General features: G+C 38.6%; 1 protein-coding gene across 5 annotated transcripts in view; it reads right to left on the reverse strand.

Moving 5' to 3' along the window:
* KIAA1328 (KIAA1328 ortholog) overlaps nucleotides 1-19,571 on the reverse strand; it is a 219,943-nt gene that overhangs the window by 54,675 nt on the left and 145,697 nt on the right. For all 5 annotated transcript variants that reach the window (XM_072858913.1, XM_072858914.1, XM_072858911.1 and 2 more), the window contains 2 exons: nucleotides 6,543-7,228; nucleotides 3,613-3,708 (listed from right to left, as the gene is read on the reverse strand). In XM_072858913.1, coding sequence (XP_072715014.1) covers nucleotides 3,613-3,708; nucleotides 6,543-7,228 — 782 coding nt within the window. The remainder of the gene's footprint in view (nucleotides 1-3,612; nucleotides 3,709-6,542; nucleotides 7,229-19,571) is intronic.

The raw sequence follows: 19,571 nt of genomic DNA on the forward strand, positions 1-19,571 counted from the left end.
GTGATATAGAATGAAGCACACAAATGTAAGAAGCCTTCAATGAAATTAAAGGTGGCAAATTCCACCTGCAAATCTTTAATACTCCAGGAAATAAATCCTTTAACTGGGTAGCATGCATTGAAAGAGTGCCTGCAGATAACTGTAAACCCATCCGATAGCTGCTGTATCCAACAATTCCTATTTATAACATTTTGCACAGGTCAGTGTAGAGGTGCAGTGGCAGTATTGTGTGAAATCTGAAGAAAAGGTGCACGCATACGGAGGAGGCAGTAGAAAGCTGTACCAGCAGAGCCGCATAGGAAACCTAACAATTGGAAAAGCAGGGAACCTTGTATGTTAAGATTTAGGCACACAGCACAACTCTGGGGAGGGGTACTTGCAAAGAAGCAAACTGTATCTTCTCTAGTTGGTGCTATTAAATAGGTCTAATTTCCATGACATTCAGATCCAAAGTTAAGACGAAAAAAAGGAGAGAAGAGTGGATTGTTTTAAAATTCCTCTCCTGGATGCAGATATCAGGAACACACACAAAAGCAGGTGCCGGGTGTATTGATCCTACTGAATACACATGGAGTGGGTACTTGAGCATGTACCAAGCATCTGCGTCTGGGAGATGGAATGCGCTTTGTAAAAGGCTGTTTTATGCTAAACAAATGCATCAGGTTATGTTTTTATTTTGAATATTTTAAAGCATCTTGCACACTGGGGCAGACTTGAAAAGAAATTATACAGACAACCAGACAACTTGCCATTAATTGTACAAGTTACTATCTCCATAGCTGCAAATTGGCTGTGGGCTCACTTAGGAATACTCCAAGCTACTGAAAACCATCCTCAATAAAACCTGCTCTGACTGCTGCACCTTCGGGAAATGGAGATCCTGCATCTGAAGACTCTTCAGGTCCCACGCGCTGGCCCAGCTGCAAGCAACAGACACATTTCTTCCCAACAGCTCCTCAACATACCCAGCAGGCAAGTGACAAATTCAACACTGCAAATTCATACTGGGACCATCCAAAGAGGCTGAGATGGACAACGCTTGCTGACTTTGATAATGAAAAAAACTATAATGGCACATTTAGAAGAGAAAATGAAACAGGCATCCATTAGAAAATTTGGCTATAGTTTGCAGTAGTCCCCAAGGTAAAAGTTTTCCTTTTCACAGACAGCCAGACTATGATCAAAATTTGTATCAGAAATCAAACTCTGTACTGTATTTGCTCATGGAATCTTTTTTTCCTTTTTCAAGGAGGGAAAAAATTAATCCCTACAGGAGATGACAAGATGCCTTTTAAAGTACATATCTCATTTCTGACTACAATTACCTTTCAATAGCCTGGCACAGCTGCATGCTCCTATTTGCTTTTTGTTTTTCATTAAGGGCTCCTCTATTATTTGTACCCATCCTATAGCATTTATGCCTGGCAGTGATGCACATTCCCTTGCCTATGATTCTTCCCACAGATAGTAGAGAATAAATTGCAATTAGATTTTCATAATTGTAGATAATTAACTCAAAATGAACTGTTAATTATAAAAAACCCTATGTTTTTCAGTTCTTGATTATATTGTTTAAACTAATATCTAAACTCCAATACCTCACTTCAGCAAGTTTAGTATTTTGAAGGACTTTCACCATTTCCTTTAAAATACCAGGATATTTTTAAGCTAAGTTTTGCTTATTTGAAGACTGAAATTAAGTTTCATGCTGTGAGGTTTGCCAGAGGAGCTCTCATATATGAACTGGAAGTCAGAGAGGGCTGGTTTTCCATTAGGGTTCTGATAGCATTTGCTGTAACAAGAACTATTTGGCAGGTAAATTAAAAAACAATTAATAATAATAAAAAAACCCAACACACACACCCCCCAAAAAAAAAAAAAACAAAAAAACAAAAAAAGAGACTGTTAAAAAAAAGGATGTATTCCTATCAGCTCTTCATCCTTTCTAAGCTCTAGCCACACACTTGCATACTTTCTCTTGATACTGAAGAAAACATCACTTACATATTCAAATGCATAAAAGAGACAAATGGACTTGTCTTCTGTAGCCTCTTTCAGCCTTACATTAGAGTAAATTATTTAGGGAGCATTCATCTGGTAACCTTTGAGAAACTGAAGATGGCATATAGGAAGAAAAACTTCCAAGTGTTTTGCTGCCAAACTTTGGAACCAGCTGGCATGGCAACTTGAGACTGCATGAACACATATTAACTTTGAAAAATTATAGTAAATTAAACCAGGGGAATGAAGAGAGGGTGGGGAACCTTTTGAAATCTGGAACTCTCATTTTGTTAACGGCACAGGTTTTCCTCATTTTCCCTGCTAGGCTATGTAGATTTTTGCAGGTTTTTGATAAACTGTTGCCAAGATGCCCTACAGATGTTCTAGGTTACATTTTTCCTCCAAGGGGCTTAATGCTACTGTAGCTTAAACATATCATGACTCTCCATCTCTTTTGTTACAGTGATCAAACTTTGATCACTTCAGTCTGTGCAAAAACAAAACAAAAAATGCATCAGAATACAATGAGGATCAGCCAGTAACTCACAGCAGCCAAACACCTGGTTAAGCAACAAAGTATTCCAAGGAAACTAGTAACGCCTGTTGTTCTAGAGAAAGAAGTCTTATCCCTTTTCAGTGAAGAGGGATCTCAAAAAACTAAAACAATATCAGTATCACTTGAGGTTGAAAAATAAGTATTGGACCCTTAGTTTATAAATAAATTAATAGTGCTTCCAGTATTCTCATAATGGAGAGAAAAGCTTATTATTTTAACATCTACTCTTGTCACTAAAGAGGGAGCCATTCAAAGGACAGCTGCTCTTCTTGTCCACCAAATGGGATACCTTGGTCAAAAGAACATCTACAGTTAAAGCATAGAACAAGAAGCTGTTACTGTATGAGAAAGGGAGGAAAACCCTGTCAAATCCACAGTTTTTATTTGTTGCTTTTCTAATAAACCTGAGTCTTCTTCCAGTGGTAACAGGAAATGCGACAGGATGGGACAGAAAGAAAACACAATAATGTATTGATTAAAGTTTTAAATAGCATGCAAAATTGAGATAAAGAGCTAAATATTAGCTTACTCTACTTCCATTTATTTCAGTGGTAGTTTGCTCTGATCACACTGAAGCAGAGGTGCAACGCAACACAACATTGTTTAAAAACAAGTAACTGTCACCAACTGTAAAAGATCATTTCTATCTGGGACTCAAAGGATAATGTATTTTTTACATCAGGTCCAAATCAAGACTAAAGAGATGTTCTGATCTTAATTGAAAAAATAACAAGTAGTACCTAGAACAAAGAAAAAAAGCTAAGATTTTGTGAAAACTCCATTTTGCCCTGGGCTAGGTTAGTGTCCTTAAGAGATGACACACAAAACCTGAGACCTCTACAGGAAATCAACCCCTAAACCTTGAGTAATAACAGATCAACATAACTATTGATTTGACTCATAAAACGCAACAGCCAATGAATTTTACCTTTCCTAGAGAAAAAAGCTCTTAATCTGAAACAAACACATGAACAAATACCCTTGGCAGCCAACAACACACTGTCAAGAAGATATACCGACACTCTGAAGTACTTAGAAGTGAAGAAAGAAATTACCTTAGCCCCATGCTGTTGCCGTTCATCATCAAAGCAAGTTCTCCAGGTGCTTCATCAATGGGCACATCTTCTGAACCTGGTACATGGCCTCTAAACCTGAAAAAGCAGAGTTAGCTGGTTTTGCAGCTAGTCAAATCATCACACTAGGAACTCTCCACAAAAAGGTGAGCTGTGTGTCTACAAACAGGGCACCTAATCACATTAAATGCAGAAGCCTTCACAACTGTTTTCACACTTTCAGATATACTTTTGTATTGGAAGGCTGACTTATGTCCAGTGCCTTTGCTTCTAAGGGTTTCCATTGGGAAAAAGATTAGAAAAATTTCATTTACTGATTTCCAAGGACCTGCTCCCTTAAGAAAATGGTCACAGTATCCAATAACAAACATCCCTGTTGGGCTCAGATTACAGCTCCAGCAGCACCAGAGCTCAAAGGCATCGTGTGTAAACTGCATAAAATGTAGATTTTTTTTGAGATGGTTGTGTCTCCTGAAACTATGGGCCCGCAGATGATGCTCCATTTTTAATAGATTACCCCACCTTTTTCTTTCTCTCCAATGAAGACAGAAAAGTCAACAATATAGGTACTTCTCCCTTTTTATTTTAATAAAATTCCTGTTTCCAGGATTTACCCATATTTGTCTACTCCGGTGTGATTGCCATCAGGAGGAGTCATGGAACTGCCCCTTTCCCTGTATACACACCATTTTTGATAGCCGAGCAACTATTTCACATAGAGAGAAACTGCAAACTGAAAGTACTATGCTCGCTTGAGGCTAAAAAGGGAAACGTGGGATATTAAAATGCAGTTATGATGCAGCGTGGCCAAAAAAAGGATCAATTCATACTTTCGCTAAAAGAGCAGAAGAGTTAATAGCCAATAATTACAAATTGTCAGACTTTTTACCTGTCATTCAACGACAATACTTTCAGCAGCTCAGAATGGACCTTAACCAGCACTCCACCCATGCAAAAGGACAGACAAAAATAAACACTATCTGGAAATGGATTTTTGTTGCATTGGTTTTTTAAACTGTCACGATGTTAAGAGATGGACTAGGTTAGAGCCTCCTGACAATGAAGCAAAGGGTATTTGAGTTTAGGTAAACAAATTTTTATTGTTTGTAGTATATAAAATTACCCTGTTATCAAGTGCAAAAGTGAATTATACACCTAGAACTGAAACAGAACTGTGATGCCCAAGAGATTTACCTGTAAATATCAACCATTTAATTTTAAAGAAACTGAATATTTTTTAAGAGCAAGCATGCTATATATAGTTGCTTTTCTTACAGAGAATATGGCAAATGTGCTTTCACCTGCACCTCTGAAAAGAGATCACAAAAATACTGAGTCCTCAGATTGATCGTATATGATTTTCTTTTATAGAATTATTTTAGGTAACTAGAGCTCTGTAAAACATGACCTTTTTTCAGAAAAAAATGGCTAAAATAGGCATAATGGCATTAACAAGCACATCATTATAGATATATTTAAAGTCCATTTTTTTCTGGGCTTATGATGCCTCAAATGCTGAAAAATATCCATGAGAAACAAAACCACCAAAAATCTCAGTCTGTATGTCCTTCATAGTCTACTTGTTTTTCATTAGAGGGATGCATGCATAGAATTAAGGTATTTGATGATTAAGAATCCATCTGTTCCTACTTAATTCTCACCTGAAGTCATAATCCTTTGTTTGTGACCTCGGTCATTTTTAACACACACAATTGTGATTGCCTTTAAGACAGGCATTTTAAAAGTCATATAAATGCATTATTTTCAATGTAAGCCACAATCCAAAACAACAAACAAAAGACCACCTAAATTACAGTATTCTCTTTTAGAGTTTGAAAAGTAGCCAGGGGGCTGGGATTAAGAAGAGAAAGTGATATATTCCTCCATGGTGGTTATAATACGTGAATGTAGGAAGTGGGTCATGTAACACAGACTCTCATGGGATGCTGTCAGCAGTTGCCATATTAAAACAGTATTGAAATAAGCATCCTTGTGAAACCCTCCTGTTGCTTCTTCTAAAAGACTGCTAGATTTTTTCCCATTGCTTTCCCTTCCTAATGCTGAAATGTTAGTACTCAATTGAGTTACACTGGCTAATTCAACTTGCTTTAACCCGCTCCCTTTCACTGGTCCTCTCCACTCTAGTAACATGATACCAATAAACCAGTTTCTCCCTCTTTTCCAGAGTCCCCATTTATATTGTCAGGAAGTTATTATCTCACCTTCTGCAACAAGCTCATGCGCATTGCAAGCCAAGTTCCATATTTCTATGGTTATTGCCTTTCCCTTCTTCTAGCTTTTAAGCACGTCTTCTGCCTCAGTCTTGGCATTCTCCCTTCCACAAACATCACTGGAAAGAAAATGTCCTTGCTACACAGGGCTCCCTTCCTTTTCCATATGTATAAATAGAAAAAATATATATACATTCCATATATATATAAAATGATCTCCATCTTTTCTGTAAAACACACTTCTTCCAGTCCCTACCTAGGAAGGTGCAATACTTCAAAACTGGCCTCTCCAAAGAAAGAAGGGGGAATGCCATATCTATGTCATCCATGCTCACATTGCTCTCTTTCCAAATGTCAGTATTCCTTGAAGGGCCTGCACTAAGATCAACCTCTCATTTTCTTCTACTGCTCCTCTTTTCCTACCTAATCTTTTAGCACTGCTTTTCTTGTGCCTTTCTACCACATACTGTTTTCCTCTGCTGTTTTCCACAGTTGTCATGCTGTTTCCCAACAGTATATGCTAATATACTAAAAAGTCTCCTCTCCTCTAAATCGCTGTTAGAGTGAATTTGTGCCACAGGTATTGCCTATCTTATCAGTTCCATTCTCCCACTTTAACTATTGCCCATGTCTTCATTAGAAATTTTAGATTTTTTTTAAACTATAAGTCTCAAAAATCACCTGTTATAATCCATACGCGATTGGTGTAGTTGCTGTTGTTTTAGGAGCAGTTTTGCTTCTTGCTTAGCCAACAAATGTTGGAGTTGTTCCTTTTCAATTTCCAGCTCCATTTTCTGCAGAAGCAGCTTCTGCCTTCTTTCTTCATACACCCTTTTAGCCTGCTCTGTTTCTTTACGCCCTGAGTCCACACTGTCACTCAGACGAGAAACTTGAGAGCACCTAGAATAATCACAGGTTTTGTGAACTGGCCCAGAGTGTCTTCTAGGTACCTGGCTGACATGGTGGCTCTCTTGCACACCCCCTGAACTCCCTACATGCCTGCAGGCACAACCTCGACTCACTTGCTGAGGGCATGTGCTCTGAAATTGATTTGCTTTCTGGTCCATCTCCTGAGCTGGTTTTACATGGTGAGGGCTCCCCTGCTTGGCTGGGGAAATCATATTGTTACACTTTCTGTGCAAGCCATTTTCTACTGGATATTCTTTCAGACACTCCTGATGGTTGTAATGGATTTCAGTCCTGTAATCGTGATTATTCCTGCATGGCTGAGACAATGCAACATGGGCTGGGCTTCCAGCCTTTGATGCTCTACTGTTCTTATAAAAAGTTTGAGGTGCCCCAATGCCCAAGTAGGAACCATCTAGCTCCAAAGATGGTTGTTGGCATGAGCTCTTCTTACTGGATACCTGCAATAAGAGAAACAATTTCCTGTGAATTACCAAAAGTTATCTTTGCTTATTAATTTCACTTGGTAAATGCGTTCTCTCAGAAATAGACTTGCTGCATCATGCTGATGGACATACAGCCAAACCCAAGAAAATGTTTATCATAAGACAGACATGAATCTGCTATCATCAAATCTACATTTAATTCCATCTACACAAGTGTAATAAATGTAAAACTACTGCCTGCAGGATCCTCAGCATAAAATGAGTCGCTTCAGAGTATCAAGCAGTTGTGAGCATCTAGGGTTACATAAAATCAACTTGAAGAGTGGCAAAAAACATTAAATGTTAATGTTCGAAAATGTTTAATTTTGAATACCGAGCCAAAAAAATCCATTCAGCCACTCTTTGATTTGCCATTACACAGCAGGAGATTTGATGTAAAACATTTCACCTTGCACTGAATGGGATATTAATTACCACTGGAAATTTGATGAGAGTTTTTGAAATATCTTTACAGAAACACAGATAAAAACCAACTACTTTCTGTAAAAAATGGTTGTACATCAAAAGCTGTCATTTAAATACAAAACATGTTTAAATTCAGCTATAAACATAAGTGATTTTTCAATTAAGCTGGGCAAGTGATTATACTCTGATAAAACTCTGAAGAAAGAAAGCAACTGTAATTCATATTTGTCAAGCCAGTGCAAGCAAATTCTAGTGGTTTTGTTATACTCGTGGATATCATGTAACAGACATCAAAATCCTACTTACTTCCTGGAGTATCTTTGCACTATGGTTCATCTAGGCAGTTAAGCATTTGAGTTTTTATGCACATCAGAAGAGCAGTGAATCAGGCACTCACATTTCTTTTGCTAGACCTGTGCATTAATTTCAATAGCATACTGAATTTAAACTCATCCAGCCTTTGGGACCTTTCACAAAGATCTAATTTTTTTTATTACAGAAGCCAGGTTTGTTAAAGATAACAAAACCACTGCAGTGAAAGTGGTTTAGCAGGGAAATTTGGTATCCACTGATGGAAAGAAAAGTATTATTTGCACTCTGGCAATGCTTACAATAGATAGGTATTGTCCAAATAGAGTGGAAGATAGACAGCAAGCCCCAAAACACTAGAACTTAGGAATGCAAGCAAGCATCCAGTGATGATTAGAAGACAGATATAATTCAAATATATGCAGTGTTTATATGTATAATTTAAATTCTTTTTTATAAATAAACAAAAAATACAAAATATATATTCTGCTGCCCTTCAAGACAACCAATTACAAGTTTCTTGTAGACTTCACAGAGTGTAAATTAACATAGATTAGCACCTGAATACTGATATTTTATTATTTCCAGTTTTGTGGATACAAATATATCCCCTCTGCCATGTGATTGAAAGCCAAGGATGTCATGTTTTGCCCCAAAGGGCCCAGTGAGTTGGAGGCATTTGCATTAATGTCAGTGCTAAATGTCTGAGGAAAGTCTGGTGCTTGGACTGGGTGAAAAGTGCAGGACATTAAAATATTTTAAAGTCAGAGGGGCTGGCAGGGCAACTGAGCAGAAATGCAACATGCTGCCAAAAAGACGGAGTTTTGTTATTTATTATTTGTAGTGTGCCATCCTTGTCTGCAATATTTTCTAGACAAATAAAGGCTACAAAGCCCTTTTAATCTAAATTAGACAATATATAAAGGGATGACCAGCAACAGAAATAAATATTACAGAAAAGGGAAAGTAAGAGAATCCTGTGGTTACACGCTGTCTCTCATTTCCCACCTCACCTGCTTCTGCTAGCATAGCATTTAGGGCACCAACAGAAAGAGGCTTTCAAGGTGGCCAGTTTCCCAGCCCCCAAGACAGCAGAAGGTGGCAGACCTGAAGGTATTCTTAGAGGATCCTATCAGAGCTGGCAGCTTAGGGTGGTCTACAGAAAGCATACAGCTACCCTTCTGCAGCCCATAAACAGAAATAAAAAGGAACAAAAAAAAGAAGACTCAAAAGATGAAATAACTGAGAATTCATTTTTAGCAATTTGTTTTACTGACTGAAGAGACAAGAGAATGTTAAGAAATCTAAGCACACGAATGAAGATGGCACAAAAATAATCATCAGGAGCAGGTTTAAGAATAAAGGCCCACATCACAAATTAACTTCATGGCTGAGACTCTATTAAGAGTCCCTGAAGGCCCTAAAAGAGAGGTACCAGTTAGCATTTGTTGACCTTGGCCGCCATTAAATCTGCCCTGATGGTCTCAGAAATGGCATTGACATTTAAAGACTTCATAACAAGGCAGAGAAACTTTAATGTTATTTCACAGTTACAGTATGTTTGCAGGGGGGAAAATTCTCATTAATGTCATTGAATGCAAGTGGGGGTTTTTTTATTCCTTTAGAAGAAGGAGGTCATGTTAGGCAGAAGTCTGAGTTCCAACATGCCTTTGACAGCTACTCAGTACTTTGCAGGGTCTAACCCCAAAGAAAAATTAACTATTGGGAGTCAGAAGCTACTTAACTTTTTTAGCAATTTGTGTTTTTCTGTTAATGCTTTAATTGGAAACTACAGCTGGATGGCCAAGGCTGCAGGGAAAACAGACCTAGATTTACACTTATGAGGGATCAGATGAGACCAGAGCATGCCATGACAGATCTGTAAGATGCAGGCCAGGTGAAGGGGAAAAGCAGAAAAAAAAAATTCGAAATACCCACCTACTACCGTGAGTCTAAAGATGCACAAGGATAAGGAATTGGGTAATTTTACAAGATGAGTTTAAGAAAGATATTGCCTATGGGACACATGGAAACCATGACAGACCATGATGGAACAGCTGTGCTTTCCCCTCTGTGGAGCTCTTCCAGGCTTGCTGTACAGTATTTAAAGATACAACTTCCTTTAACTGAGGCTTAAACAAACAAACAAACTCAGACTGCTCCTTGCAACATATGGAGTTAATAAGACTTTATCAGATGTGAAACTCTTGCATGGAAACAAGGCGATATTAAAAAATAGTTCAAATAATCTTTAGAAGTGTTTAAAGAGGAAGATGTGGGGAGCTCTACGAAATCTTTACTGCAATCCCAGTAATTTTTGCTCAGGGATTCAGAGCAGAGCTTAAACAAACATCCAGTCCTTGAAACTTCCTACAAACAGTGCACCAGCTTTATGCACGCAGCATTATGATCTCTGCAAATTCTTCTTAAATGCAACTTGTGTGCTCTGCAATGTTAATTCACAGCGCTAGCAGAGGAGACACATTTACAGACTGACTCCAGCACACAGGGCTTTGTACTGCCAGGGATGAACTAGTAACCAATCAGATCTTACAATCTCAACACAGGCAAGGTCCTGACAGATTTCACTGGTAGCTCTGCATGTACATAACATGTTTAAGAAACAGCCCAAAATCATTACCTTGAGAAGTCTTGCACTCTGAGGACAAAAGCTAGGGTCCTAGCAAAATACAGTGCTGTTACGGTGAACAGCAAAATTCCTATAGATGTTAACAGGGTCAGAGTTTAACCCATAGCACCTGGGTTTGTAGTTTGTAGCTGAACTATATTTGGATACAGAAAAAGAGACAATGAACTGAAATTGTTCTCAATTGTATCTTGAGAACATTTCTCTAACCTGGATTTTCAGCTCTGGGGTTTCTTTTGGTGGGGTAGAAACAGAGGGAGGAACATGCAGGTTCAGAACTAGTCCATTGTGCTGATCTGAGCAGGGACCCTGGAGGAAGCCAAGAAGAACAAACAGAAGCAGCAACCCAAGGAGAAACAGAGATTTAAAGTTATTTAAAGATGAAGCAAAAATTTCTAAATGGACAACTGAGAGGCTACTATACACAGACACACCTTAAAGAGCACCAAGGGCACATATTAGTGACCTAGCTGACGCACTCACTAAGGTATACATCCTAAACCTGGAACTCAGTCACTGCCGTGCATTGTTGATGTATGGGTCTCATCTGAATAAAGCTTGGCTTTGGGTTTGCAGGTCTATCGACAGTATAAGCACTTGCTCTTGTCAGTAGAATGAGGAGAATATATTATAAATAAGCTCAGGTAGGATATTGGGGTAACAGAAATGCCATTTTAAGAACAATTATTTCAAATGATAGGACCATTTGAAGTGCATTACTGGTGATTAAGGAGCTATTCTTTCCAAGAGCCTGTAAGAATTTATCAAGGAGAATGTAAAAAGGTAAAGATTTTAAAGTAAATTAGTAGGATCTACTGAAGTCTATCAATTTTTTTCTTTAAATTATATAATCCTTTATTAAAATCTCTACCATAAGTAACCTAATATCAGTCATTACAAAGTGCTCACATAATAGTTCAGCAACTGTCTCTGTTAGTACCTAAGACAAATACAGTAGGTAACTCAGAAGGTAAGCTGACCATTTTTCAAGGAAGAAATAAAGCACCATTTTCTGTAGTAATTTGTATAGCTATGATTGCCATATTCCACTGAATAAAACAAGTGGTCTCAAATCAAATAAACTATGTGAATGACAGTCACAAGCCTGTATTTTTCCTGTAAAAATCTACTGAACTCAATATACCGAACAGGTGTAGCAAAAAAAATAAAAATAATAAAATAGGATCACATCACAAAGAAAAGTGATTCTATAGCTGCTAGCTGACAGCAGAGGAACACCTCCTCTGTTTGTGTTGCCTTCAATTTTTTTCTCCTCTTTGTTAAGAGGGATTGAGCTGGGATGCCAGGTGCACAAAAAACCTGCATTCAAAGTGGCATGCGAGCATTTGCTGGCACTCAGCTTTAAGTGTATATTTTGCATTCATAAACATGCCACCCTTCTTCTCCAGCTACACAAATATTGTAGATAATCTCTAACAAATGCTTGCATTTCAGATCAGCAAACTGGTTTTACTCTGGCTGATAAGGCAGTCATTAATAATACAGTGCTCCAAGAAAACTGAAGCGAAGCGCCTGTACATTAACTCTTGGAAGTCACTGTGAGCAGAATGCCCATTAAGCCCTACATATGGCAATGCAATACCTGACCACTAAAATTAAGCAAACATGTTTGCTTTCCGAAACAAAACTATATCGTTCCTGTTTGCACTATAGAAAAATGCCACTATACTAATCTTGACAGCAGCAGGTCTAACTATTAACATTCAATGTGCTGCCAACATTATAAAAAAGAAAAATCACAATCTTCTGACTTCAGTTTTTTACTTCTGCCCTTTATTTTACTGAAGAATCAGTAGTTCAAGACATAGATAAATATTTCAAAAACTATACTATTTGTGAGCAGAGCAGGTCACTACCATTTCCCAGTGCATTTGGAGTTCATGTGAAATAAGGGCAGAAGAGTGATGAGCTGCATTTTTAACATGGGCATACACAGAATAGTTGTCTAGCTGATAGAGAATGCCTAATGCAACATCTGCACGGTACGCCTTGCCAAAGCCCATCCCAAATAAATGTAGTGCATTCTCCCTAGTGCAATTAACTCTCATATTCTGGCAGGTTTTGCTAGAAGATCATCAAGGTAGATTACCTTCCAGCATATGAACTAAATACTTACAGGTGTTATATCATCAGTTATTACTTACAAACTTCTGCATTTAACAAGACATCCAGGCAAATGAATGATCTAATTTATGAATTATTTATAAGAATTTCACAGCATGCTCCTGGCATCATCCATGGCCTTTTCCAGGTCATATGACACCAATTAGAGCTGAATTTTAAATTATTCAATAACCTGAACTCTCTTGTCATTTAACATATAGATATCAATGCAGTAAACAAGTTAAGTCTAATGGGCCCTGGAGGTTTGTGTTCCTCCGCCCATCAGCAGCAGAGGCTGTATGCTACCACTGGAATAGAAAATAATAGAATGCAGCAGTCAAAAACATTTGCAAGGTTTTAATAAGTTATTTTGGCTCCGTTAGGGATTTTAGTATAACTTACAAGCACTGAATCTAAAGCATATTAAAGTCCTTAGCTATGTGCTTTTAAAACAAAATTAGGACATAGCAAAAGAGCAAGTCTGACACTAACCCTAATTTAGGCCCTTAATTTGAAATGTAGTGGAAATTATGGAGTAAGCAAGATTTACTATGCACAACTCATTACCTTCAGGCTCTCCTACAGTATAGCCAAAAATAGCCCCTCTCCCAACACATATACACCTGTCTGTAAAGATAAGGCTACGCACAGGGAAATGGAAATGTTAATTTAACAGCTATCAGTTGACAGGTATACCGCTCACTCCTTAGCAATTGGGTGGAGAAGGGACCTCCACCATTCTTCTATCCTAACAGCACTGGGGAGACCAGTGCTCTAGAAACCCATCCGGATTTGGGTATTGGCTTCAAGCTGTACCACTTCAGAGGAGAGATTTAAAGACCTTTGTGGCACATTATTAAAACAGGCAAGGGAACATAACAGCTTCCAAAGCACAAATACAATTAAAAACATCTTAAAGCCATTGCTTTCCATGTGACTACAAGAAGAACAAGAAGATGCCAACAGCAAAGGTACCAGAGATGAACAGCACAATTAGATATCTGATTCTGCCTCAGTGTAAAGTCTGCAAGAAACACACAGCAAGCATGCCACATCCTGGCTCCGAATCAGTTGTCCTCCAACATCTCGTGAACCTGTGAGCGTGGCTTCACGACCGAAGGGAGGCATACAGACCCCCTATCTAGTGCTGATCTAGCCAAAGCAGTCCAAGACATATGGTGGAAAACTTTTGAGATTGGGTGCAGCTCAGTACAAGCCTAAACTGTGCCTAGCACCAACTGACTTATTTTTATAGTATCTGTGCCTCAACTTTCTGAATGCTGCTGTAATAAACCCCAGACCCACTCCTGCAGATAGTCGCTTGCAGACCCCTATCTTGGAGGACCCAGTGACCCCACTCATCCGCACACATTTCCTTTGCATTCTCACTGCTTTGCAAGGATTAAAAAGTTTCCTGAGCTCTACCCAACAGCAAGAGGAAAAGACGGAAAGGGAGATGTTCAGTTTACCCTTTTAAACAATAGCAAGAAGTTCTCTAGCTACTGCTGTCAAGATAAATGCCCCCCAAAAAATTATGTTGAGAAAACATCATGCCAAATAAGTAAAAACACACCTATCCAAAATATCTAGCCAGATTAGGAAGAATAAGGATTTAGATAAAAGAACATAACATTGGATTTTCTGCCCCACAACCTTATCATAGGAGGGGGCTGCAAGAGAGTTGTTTTTTTTTTAAACTCTTTAAGAAAAATAACAGAGAGGGGAAAAAAAGACAATTGCCTAATCTCACAGCACACATTTTAAGAACATATAAAAATAGCTGTAAGGGATTTTATTTTGGTTACCAGGCAGATATAATTTCATTCCTATGCTGGGCAGCATTTGATGATTTCACATTAAGGGTAGTAACATGTTGGATGATAAGAGGGAAGTTCATATTGGTTTTCATTAAAGAGTAATATCTACCATGTATTTGGTCCTTCAAGCTAACTTTTTCAAAGTTATTTTAAAAAGCAAACAGTTTTCTACTTGGAATCACAAGTTTAGCATATCAGGGGCTACACATGTTCCTGGCTACCGCCAATCTCTTTAGAATTCAATCAACATTTTCTCCAAAGTCATGCTTTCATAGCTCCAGACACAACACAAAAGGGCAAATATACCATGACCCTTCTAAATAGCCCTGATTACTGCGATCAAACAGAAGCCAGATACTTATGTGGATAAGAATGTGTAGAGTTTGATGTGTGAAGATTACCGTAGGAGTAGACATTAAATCAGCATTTGCCAACAGTTACCTCCCCATGACACCCAGTACCACCTTTCCCCTGTATTTACAGTAGGGATAACTGTGGTACCCATTGGCCAGCGATTAATTTTAAGTAACAGCCACTGTTCACTCAGAAAGATTGCCAGAAAGTTTTACTTCCTTCAGAAGGTGTCTCCTGCAGAGTCCCTGGAGTATGGACATAGGCTTTGAAATACCTTTGCTGCACAAAGAAAAAAAATGGATGACATCTAAGAATTAAAGGCATGTTCAGAAGTAGGGACAGTGTTTTGGGGACAAGCAACCAGAAAGTTATTTAAATAATACAGAAATCCCACAAAATCAAAAACAGAGAATCTTTTGCCTTTAAAAGAGTGGAAAGGTGTGCCCAAGCAAGCGCATTCTGTCAGGAGTGTCCTTGCACTAAGAGCCAGCCAGCATTTAGATTCTGCTAATGATCCCATCTCTGGGAAATAATTCATAAAAAGTAAACAGTAATTTTCATGTGCCTGCCCTTTTGATCTCACATTTGTAGGGAGTATCCTGAGGCTAGCTGTGGGCGCCCCTGTGGCTCTGCCTGATTGACCTCTAATCTGCCCCTCAAGTAACGATCATGCCAAGGAATGACAACAAGAGTTGGATGTAAGCAGACATTTCAATGCAATCCCATTAAAGACAGGCTGACTCACTTCATCTTGTCAAAGAAGTTTCACGTAAGAAGAAATAAAAGCTTTTTAGAAGGACTCTTATTTTGTAATGATGCTGTTCTTCAGAACAAAGACTGGAACAAGACTAACACGCCAAAATCTGACTGGTACATAGCTTTACATTAACTGGCCAAATGCTAGTGCAAGACAGAACAACAGGCAGCCCCATGATTATGTGTTAAATAGTCTTGGTAGCAGAAAATTAAGAAAATCCTCTAGAACAATCAAGTCAGGATCATGGTACTTAACCTCTCCACATTTCAAAAAAAGTATATATGCCATTTATTAGAGAGCAGTTGCCTAAAGGCTTAGACACCAACTGCTCACAGTCTCATCAGCTTTGAGATCACAGCTTGCATGCTTTTACCCCACACTAACCCGCAGTAAACACAAGACAGCATATATGAGGTAGCTTATGTCTCTGTCACTAGGAATGAAGCTAAGAGATAAAACGGCCAATCCAGAGCACTTGACATGCAGAAACTTGCTGTCATGCCAAGGTGACTAAATTACCAGGAACAACAACTTTAAATAAGGGAGTGAGGAAACTACAAATTAACCTGCTAGAGTACATAGAAATGGAAGAACAGACTATTTCTATTTTACAGTAATACTGAGAAAACATGTATACTCCCAACGCACCGAAATGTACAACGCAACATATAGATGGATGAACTGGTAGATAGGTAGCATTGGAGTTGCTACCAAGGTGTTTGAAAGGCTGAGTCTTCTCTGAATGGTGGCAGAGCTACATCACAGGCAGATACTACATATATAATATGTAGTTTCTGCTTCCAGTTCCTGCTTCAGTCTTCCCACAGTTAGTTCACATACCTGTTTAATGAGACTGCTGTCAGATTCTCCTGCATTAGCAAGCACTCAATTTCTTATCAAAAATCAACATCTTAGTTTACAGTTACATAGGAAGTCCATCAAAGTGCAAATGACACTCCACAAATCAAAAGGATGTGAACATTTTTGACTAAGAACACATGTAGCTGGAAGTTTTGTGCAAAATACAACCACCCCTGGAGAAGTTCCATCCAAGCAGATTCATAGCATGTTATCTCATAATCTGTTACCTAATCTGACAGTCTCCACGTTGGACAGGTGTCCCCCGAGACCTCTGAGCAACAGAGGCAAACTATCTCACTTGAGTCTGGAAGGCTCAGCTCCCTGAACATAAAAATTCAAGGTCCTCTTGGCATACAGACTGTGATTTCAGTGAGAAATTAAATGTTTTCTATTTGGCAGGCTTGCAGTATCTCAAACAGGTACATAAATTAACTAATTAAAGATTGCAGGAAAAGTTGAATCAAGGAATAGGAGCAGGCATGGAGCAAATAGCAATCTCTCATTCCCTGGGGGTAAGCCAGCTGTTTCCTTTTGAAGCCCACCATGAAGACGCTGACTTCAGAATACTCTCACCACACTTGAAATGCCACTGAGGATGTCCCAGCAGACCTTCTGCCTATGGCTGAGATTTCTTAAGAGCTGAGGTCATTCTGCAGTGGGTTTAGTACTGTTGAAGGTAGCCACAGCTGACAGAGGGAAATAACCTCTGATATATCAAGCTACAAAGATCAACTTCCTCTTGACCCATGGAAATGATCTTTTATAGTCCTGCTTGACACCATAAAGCATAGCAATGGTATCACAGCTATTATTTGCATAAAATGGTCCTAGATGTGGTGTAGAGCAGTTTGACAGTCCATCCTGATGGGTCTCAGCTGCAGAATATTGATATAAAGGCTCTTCTATAGTTACCATAGGCCATTAGGTTGTCTGAATGGACATCCATCACTACCAGCTTGTGTGAAGGAGAACATTAAGTTAAAAGGGCATGACCAAGCATAAATTGAAAGGCCCTCCACTACTCCAGGGCAGCAGTGACCTTGTGAGGCAATCGCCTTCGCTCTGAGACACTGCAGTCTGGACAGACAGACCAAGTAAAACCCACCCACAGATTTATTAAAGGGAGTTTAGTTTAGAAAAGCTCACAAGCGTCAGCATTTGCAATAGCCTGAAAGGAAATCCTTGCACAAAGCTGGGCCTTTGTCATAAGCACACAAAAATATGCAAAAATTAAATATGTGTTTATAGTCTTAACATTAATAGCTAGCAAAACACTATGCCCTGCTTACAAGCTGAAAGACAGGGGACAGGGAGGGTTTCCAACTATGAACCCCTACAGTGCAGTCTCTCCAAGTTAGAATGGAGATGTAGACCTTCCTTTCAATAGAGAACCACTATTTTATTGTGCTGTGCCAGTCTAAGAGCACTGGCTCTATAGCTATGAGTAAATGTTACATACCTCTTTTGTGCTCTTTCCAACCAGTACCCTAACAGCTGTCCATTTTCAAAAAAAATCTGTTCCCCACCTGATAATAATTAATGTAGCAGATATATGACATCCAAAATTTGACATTAATTATTCTCAAGGAGGAGACAAATTTTTAAAGGGAATTTTTTTCCCAGGGAAAAATGTAGAAGTTTGTATTTTTATATTTCACCTTTGCTTTGGTTTATCATTCCCCAATTTGTGAACTCAATCTGTACGATAAGTCTGCACAAATGCAGAAAGCAGAAACAGCCCATGATGCAGAAAGCAGAGACAGGCCATGAAGCCAAAAGGCATGAATTTTGGAAGTTCTGACAAAATTCTAATGCAGAATGGAAGGTTCCTCTATCTGGGTTCCCAGGCCACTTCTTTGGATAGAGTTAGTTAATAAATGTATTCTGAGTACCAGGCTTAAGCCTTCCTCATTCCATCTGAAAGAGCTGCACTTTAGCTCTTCTTCTTAAACTCTAGATTCAACAAAGAATAGTAATGCTTTGAGTCTGAAAAAATCTCTAAAACCACTCAGTGCCAACTTTAACAGGAGCAGAATTAGGTCAACACTAAAATTCACTCCCTCCAGGAACAGAGTTGAACCATCCAGCTGAGCACAGAAAAAATTCTCACCACATGTTTCCATTATCTGTGAAGTCCCTTGGAATTTGTAAATAGTAAAATAAATAAATAAATAAATAAATAATTTCCAACTATTGTTGTAGAGCAGAAAGCTCTATCCTACTGGAGAAGCAAAAAAGAGATTGAGCCTCCCTCATAGTCACATATTAAATAAGTGCATCTTTTCAAATGTCACAAACTTGATGGGAGAGGATATGAAGTTGCAAGTATTCAGAAGAACTGAGTAAAAAAGAAAAAAATAATGAACGAGGGCCAAGAGTAAAGAAGAAAGCCAAATCGCATTGATTCAGTCAGGTATTTAAAATGGGTTTTCTTTAATTAGCTGAACTGTAATACAAATTAAAACTGAATTTCTTGTTCACAATATATTCATTGGAGGGGAGGGGATGCAGCTGGCTATTTCCAGAGCGGTTCAAGCTAAAACAGTCTCAGTTCTGCAGGACTGAACAGGAGCCAGTTTCCATCCTTCTCAAAGGACCAAAAAGCAACTTGGCAGCAGAGAGTCTGACTGCAAGCTCCATCTCAGAAATACTTATGAAGCAAGACAAACCTGTGGCAATTGTGACTGAACTCATTAAAATCATTACAGATTATTTAAAGCCCTCATGCCTGACATTCAGGTCCTTTATTATGCTTTAAATGACTAGGAAAAGAAGCTGTAGACACAGAGCAGAAATGAGGGCTTTAATACTGCAGCTGATTGCTAAGTTACCAGTAAAAGGAGTTTGGTGCCACATGGTATTTTTGGCATGAAATGTTAAATGGGATTGATTGTAGAATTTCACTTTGTTTTTGAAATCTTTTGCTTTCTGATGACAAAACTGTTGATGATACAAGTGCCCAAGCCCAGCTTTCAGTCTGGATAATGACCAGAAGCAAAGTAATCAGATCTCTTGGATCAGTGT

Source organism: Ciconia boyciana, chromosome 4, assembly GCF_034638445.1.
Source record: "Ciconia boyciana chromosome 4, ASM3463844v1, whole genome shotgun sequence".
Classification (NCBI taxonomy): domain Eukaryota; kingdom Metazoa; phylum Chordata; class Aves; order Ciconiiformes; family Ciconiidae; genus Ciconia; species Ciconia boyciana.